A 6,289-nucleotide genomic window follows, 5' to 3' on the forward strand; every position below is an offset into this window, starting at 1 on the left:
ATCCCTATACATGCCATTTAACCCAAAATATAAATTTCAAAGTACTAAAATAGAGTCCGATAGTGTGAAGTGATCTTTGACAACTACCAATCCGAGCAAGCTTCCGAAACACTTGAACTTGTACGATGGAAAACGATCGTTTAATCAATAGCTTTGATCTTTCCTCAATCTAATTCTGTGCGTTGCTTTTCTTGATATTCAAGAGAATAGCTTGGCTGAAATTTTCAAGCTTCCATGGCTATTTTCTTCTACTAGAAACGGGTGGGGTAGAAAGAAAATGAAAGGATGATAGCTTCTTTTTTGTTTTTCTTTCTTTTTTTTAATCATGATAGTTTCTTTTTTGTTTTTCTTTCTTTTTTTTAATCTTTTTCTACACCTAATACCAACCTAACATTGTCAAATTTCATGATTGAAATCCATGTACATCCACTACCTCAATTAATGATTTAATTACTCAATAAAGACCTCTACATTAAAATTCTATAGCTATTTAACACCTTTAGCTAGAAGAACACAACTTTTATACTTTATATGATTTAGTCCTATTTCACAAATTGAGCATACTAAACAATAGGATTTCTTAACAAAATTTGTATACCATGATTCTAACACACTATAAATATTTAAAATATATTAAAATAAATTTTTTGACATCAGATTTTGGTCCTAAAATTGCTGTTCCGATTTCACTGAAAACGACTCGTTACAGTAATAATTTCAAGTATAGTGAATTGGTAAATCCTTGGTTGAGGTATACCAAGGTAATAGAGGTAGGTAATTAGGGTCGAACCACAATAAGTCAAATTATTCAAACTTTTTTTTCCTTCCCTCATTATTTAAAAAAGGTTGCAAAGATTTTTAAAATATCAATTCACCCTCTTGGTGTTTTGGGGCCTAACAAATTGTAAAGGGTTTTCTTTGTTTTTAGCTTAGTATAAAAGACTTGAGATCATATAATTAAAATAAACTTGAGTTTCATGTACAATTATTAAAAGGGTTAGTATTTGGTACATCGAATATGTACTTTTTTTATTCCCGAGCCGCCTTAAAAAGTTACCATGTGTCTCTTTTTTAAAATATTTTTTTAATATTTTACTGTTGGAAATTATTTGGTACACTGTCATTGGAGTTTTTAAACTCTACAAGCATGTCAGAGGTTGACAAGTGTCCTATAGGGATATAATATAATATTAAAAAATAAATATTTAAAAAAAAGATACATAAAACTTTTTTAAGTCTACTTATAGAATAAAAAAGTACACTGTCACTTTACCAAATACTCACTCTTTTACTAAATCCCTGTTTGGCACTTTTCAACCCCTGATCCTACTTATTGAGTCTAAAAACTTTACTGGCAGTGTACCAAATGTATTAGAGATAATTTATTTGAGTTGATTTTAATTTGAACACTTAAAAATTTTAAAATTTAAAAAGACGTTAATTAATTAATTCTAATATTATAGTAATAAATTGATTAACACTAGTAAGGGACAAAAAAATTCTATAACTTATTTAATTAATTTTGATGTTTTGAAATTTAAGATTTTAATATTAAAAAATAGAACTTTCAGGAAGGAGTAAACATGTACAATTTGATACTTTAAAAGTATTATTTAGTTTTTCCTTTTTTTCATTTTATTTTTTTCACCTAGCCAATACTAAAAAAGAGAGAGACATTTTAGATGATCAAAATAAAAGCAATATAAAAATTAAATGATTAAAATAAAAGTATAAACATGATGTGATCTATATAATTAAACTACCTAAAATGAAAGTGTAAATATGATGTGATATATACAGTTAATTATTGTTAAAATTTAATAATTAAGTGACTAAAATAAACGTGCCTTAAAAATTAAGTGATAAAAATACAAAAATTTCATTTTAGATGACCAAAGTCTTAAAAATTGAGTATCGAACTAGTTTACCCTTAATTAAATAATACCAAAAGAAATTAAGTGTCTTCTTCCATGTCCACGTTGAATAGTAATAAAACAAAAAACAAACTTTTTCGAGTCAATGGAAAAGTTAAAATCAAAGAAAAGTCCTATCAATTTTTGCTTGGAAATATTATTGAGGTACGACTTGGATTATTCTGCCATCCTTTTTAGACATGATAATAGCAAGTAAATATAATTATATATAAAATATAAAATTTAAATACAAATTAAGTGATGTGAAGAAAATATCTTGGAAATAGCTATCGTCAAAACAGATGGGATAAGTGATGTGAAGAGGCGATGGGGTTATGGTGTCCAGCTGTTGAGATCGTCTGGGATAGATATTAGGTTTTCCTTTTTTCCTTTCAATTTATTGCTTTGTCTTTTGCTTGCTTTTTCCTTAATTTTATTATAATAAATATCCAGTCGAATTTTATTAAAAGATACAGTTTAAGTAATTAATATAAATTATTTGTAAATTTGATGATATCTAAAATATTTTAAAATTTTAATATAATAATAAATAAGATTTAAATAATTTAATATAATGATAAATGATATCTAAATAATTATATATAAAATATAAATTAATCTAATATTTTATATATCTTTTAACTAGTTAATACAAATAAATGTATTTTGATAATTTTCAAGGAAAAACCAAAAACACCTAATCTCAACTTTTGCATTCGGCTTTTTCAGCCTATTTTTAATTGCAGAGGTCAAGTGTTTTGGCTATTTTATCAAACTGACCCAAAAAAATTAATTTTTATAAAAATAACTCAAATTTAAAAATAATCACCAAAATAACTTGAAATGAACAGTAAATTAGGGTTTTGGCCTATCAATGGCCGGCACCAACTCGTATTTTGCACACATGTTTGCTTGATGATTGTGTTAGTCTTTAAAAAATTAATTTTTTTGTTTTTGGCCTGTCAATGGTCCGCACTAGGGTATTTTTTTTAAACCGTATCATACTAGTCTACAAAAAAATAAGTTTTTAAAAAATATTTTAATTTAATTTTAATAATGCATACTTTATCGGGATGAAGTATGTATTAGCGATTCGATAATATGATTATATTTATATATATATACACGCATATATCACATTACAAAAATAAAATTTTAAATACTTATACCTAATAAAACATGTATCTCATTACAATAATTGTTATTTCCCAAATAACATATTATTTTATAATTTTATTTCTTATTTAATATTTTAATTTAATTTTAATAATGCATACTTTATCCGGATGAAATACGCATTATGATTCACTAATATGATTATATATATATTACACATGTATCACATTACAAAAATAAAATTTTAAATACTTATACCTAATAAAACATGTATCTCATTACAATAATAGTTAATTTCAAGTAACATATTATTTTATAATTTTATTTCTTATTTAATATTTTAATTTAATTTTAATAATACATACTTTATCCGGATGAAATATGCAGCATTAAAATTAAATTAAAATATATTTTAAAAACTCATATTTTTGTATACCAAGATGATACAGTTTGAAAAAAATACTCAGTGCCGCCATTGACAAAGCCAAAACCAAAAAAATTAATTTTTTAAAGCTTGACACAATCATCAGGCAATCATGTGTGCAAAATACGAGTTGGTGTCGGCCATTTACAGGCCAAAATCTCAATCTACTGTTCATTTCAGGTCATTTTAGTGATTATTTTTGAACTTGGGTCATTTTTATAAATATCAAATTTTTTTTAGGTTAATTTGATAAATCTTCGTTGCTTTGTGGTGGAAAAATACTGAATGCACCTTAATAATTTTCTATATGTTTTAAATAATTTTTAAAATTTTATTTAATTTTAGAAAATTTTTAAATTTTTAAATATTTATTGATGTGCGCCACGTCAACGGTATATGTAACACATGCGTGAATGCCTGGTTGCTTCGTTAATTACTTCATCATCATGAGGTTACATTTGTTTATCGCGCGGGGCTAATTTGCGTGTGGATCATGGCGTTGACACTATAGTCTCCCATGTCCTTGTTCTATTTTGATGTGTGACTGACTGTGATTTAACAGCTAAACTAAATATCAAGCTTGCTTTGTGAATGTTATATCATAATGTTATATATATATATTGATGCGTGACTGACAGTGCTCAATTTCTGGTTCTTCATGATATACAGATTCTGTGAACTTCCATACTGATCATGGACGTGTGTTTCAGTTTCAGATTAGCAATTGTTCAGCTATCCCTTATGATAAGCTTAGCAGGCAGCGATGATGTTGAATTCATCTACAATGGCTTCCGATCAGCCAATCTAACCCTTAATGGCATCGCACAGCTCACTTCCACTGGGCTCCTAAAGCTCACCAATGAAACCAAGAGAAGCACAGGCCAAGCTTTCTACCCTTACCATATAAACTTCAAGAACTCAACCAATAGTTCCGTTTCTTCCTTCTCTACCACCTTTGTGTTCGCTATTCTTTCCAAATACCATGGTTTAAGCAGTAACGGAATGGCTTTCGTGATTTCACCCTGCAGGAACTTCTCCGGAGCAGGTGGAAGCCAGTATCTCGGACTCTTCAACAAGTCCAGTAACGGAAAAGCTACAAACCACATTGTTGCTGTAGAACTCGACACAGTACAAAGTACCGACTTGAATGACATCAATGAGAATCACGTTGGGATTGATATTAATGGGTTAATTTCTGAAAAAGCTTTTCCTGCTGGATATTACGAGGATGGCAATGGCAGACGTCAGTTTAGAAACCTGAGTCTGATCAGCGGGCAAAGGTTACAAGTTTGGGTGGAATACGATGGTGTAGGTAAGCGAATGGATGTTACTTTAGCTCCATTTAAAGTTTCTAAACCCAAGACTCCACTTCTATCTTTGCATCGTGATCTCTCTTCAATTGTTAACAATGAGATGTATGTTGGGTTTTCATCCTCAACTGCTACTATTCTCTCATCGCATTATGTCTTGGGTTGGAGCTTTAAGATGAATGGTCAAGCAAAAGACCTTACCCTGTCTCAACTTCCAAAGCTTCCTAAACCAAAGAAAATATCAAGGCTTTTCACAATTGGGTTGCCTTTCATTTTAGTGACTGCGATTTTGGTAGCAGTTTCAGGTGTTGTTTATTCTACAAGGAGGAAGAGGAAGTTTGCTGAAGTTATTGAAGATTGGGAGCTTGAGTATGGTCCTCATAGATTCAAGTTTAAAGATCTATACTTTGTTACAAAAGGATTCAAAGACGAGGAGCTATTGGGTGCTGGTGGATTTGGAAGAGTCTATAAAGGAACTCTTCCAACTAGTAAACTTGAGGTTGCAGTGAAAAGAGTCTCACATGAATCAAGACAAGGGATGAAAGAATTCGTGGCAGAAATCGTGAGTATTGGTCGTCTCCGTCACCGAAATTTAGTTCAACTCTTGGGATATTGCCGACGTAAAGGTGAGCTACTTCTAGTCTATGACTACATGCCTAATGGAAGTCTAGACAAGTACTTGTACAACCAGCCAAAGCTCACCCTTAATTGGAGCCAAAGGTTCAAAGTCATCAAAGGTGTAGCATCAGGATTGCTTTATTTACATGAAGAATGGGAGCAAGTTGTGATTCATAGGGATGTTAAGGCTAGCAATGTTTTGCTTGACAGTGAATTAAATGGAAGATTGGGAGATTTTGGGCTTGCTAGATTATATGATCATGGAACTGAACCATACACAACACATGTTGTGGGTACAATCGGTTATATAGCTCCAGAGCATACTCGGACCGGTAAAGCCACACCCTGCACTGATGTGTTTGCTTTTGGGGCATTTCTGCTTGAAATTGCTTGTGGAAGAAGGCCGATATCACAATCCCCGGTAGATGAAGTCATTTTGGTTGATTGGGTGTATTCTTGTTGGCGCAAAGGTGATATTGTTGAGGCAAAGGATCCAAATTTGGGTTCAAATTATGAATTAGAGGAAGTTGAGTTGGTTTTAAAACTTGGGTTGATATGCTCTCACTCGGAGCCTGAAGCAAGACCAACTATGCGCCATGTTGTTCAGTTTTTAGAAAGGAATATGGCTTTGCCAGAAATATCATCATTTAGTCTCTCCTCTAGTGGCCTAGCATTTGCCCATCGTGAAGGCTTCGATGAATTTGCCAAGTCCATGTCATATACATCTTCCTTCTCCAAGGGATTCTCCCATTCTTCTTCTGTTGCACCGTCTGTACTTTCCGGTGGCCGATGATTGTAAACTTTTCGTAGGGTTTTTAAAAAACTGTGTCAGAAGTAGTTAGTTTGTGCTGGTGAATTTGGGTTTAGGTTTCAAGATTAAATAAAGTTAACTTGTATTTATTTATAAA

At 31.0% G+C, this 6,289-nt stretch overlaps 1 protein-coding gene across 1 annotated transcript; it reads left to right on the top strand.

Annotated features, from left to right (window-relative positions):
- Positions 1-3,919: 3,919 nt before the first annotated feature.
- LOC108485990 (L-type lectin-domain containing receptor kinase IV.1-like) lies at positions 3,920-6,289 on the top strand. Its single transcript, XM_017789824.2, has one exon. It carries the CDS (start codon positions 4,147-4,149, stop codon positions 6,172-6,174), a length of 2,028 nt encoding a protein of 675 aa, XP_017645313.1. The 5' UTR covers positions 3,920-4,146; the 3' UTR covers positions 6,175-6,289.

This window comes from Gossypium arboreum, chromosome 7 (assembly GCF_025698485.1).
Source record: "Gossypium arboreum isolate Shixiya-1 chromosome 7, ASM2569848v2, whole genome shotgun sequence".
Taxonomy (NCBI): Eukaryota; Viridiplantae; Streptophyta; class Magnoliopsida; order Malvales; family Malvaceae; genus Gossypium; species Gossypium arboreum.

Excerpts from the sequence above, each read along its gene's own strand:
- LOC108485990 (XM_017789824.2), top strand. The coding sequence starts at position 4,147 with ATGGACGTGTGTTTCAGTTTCAGATTAGCAATTGTTCAGCTATCCCTT.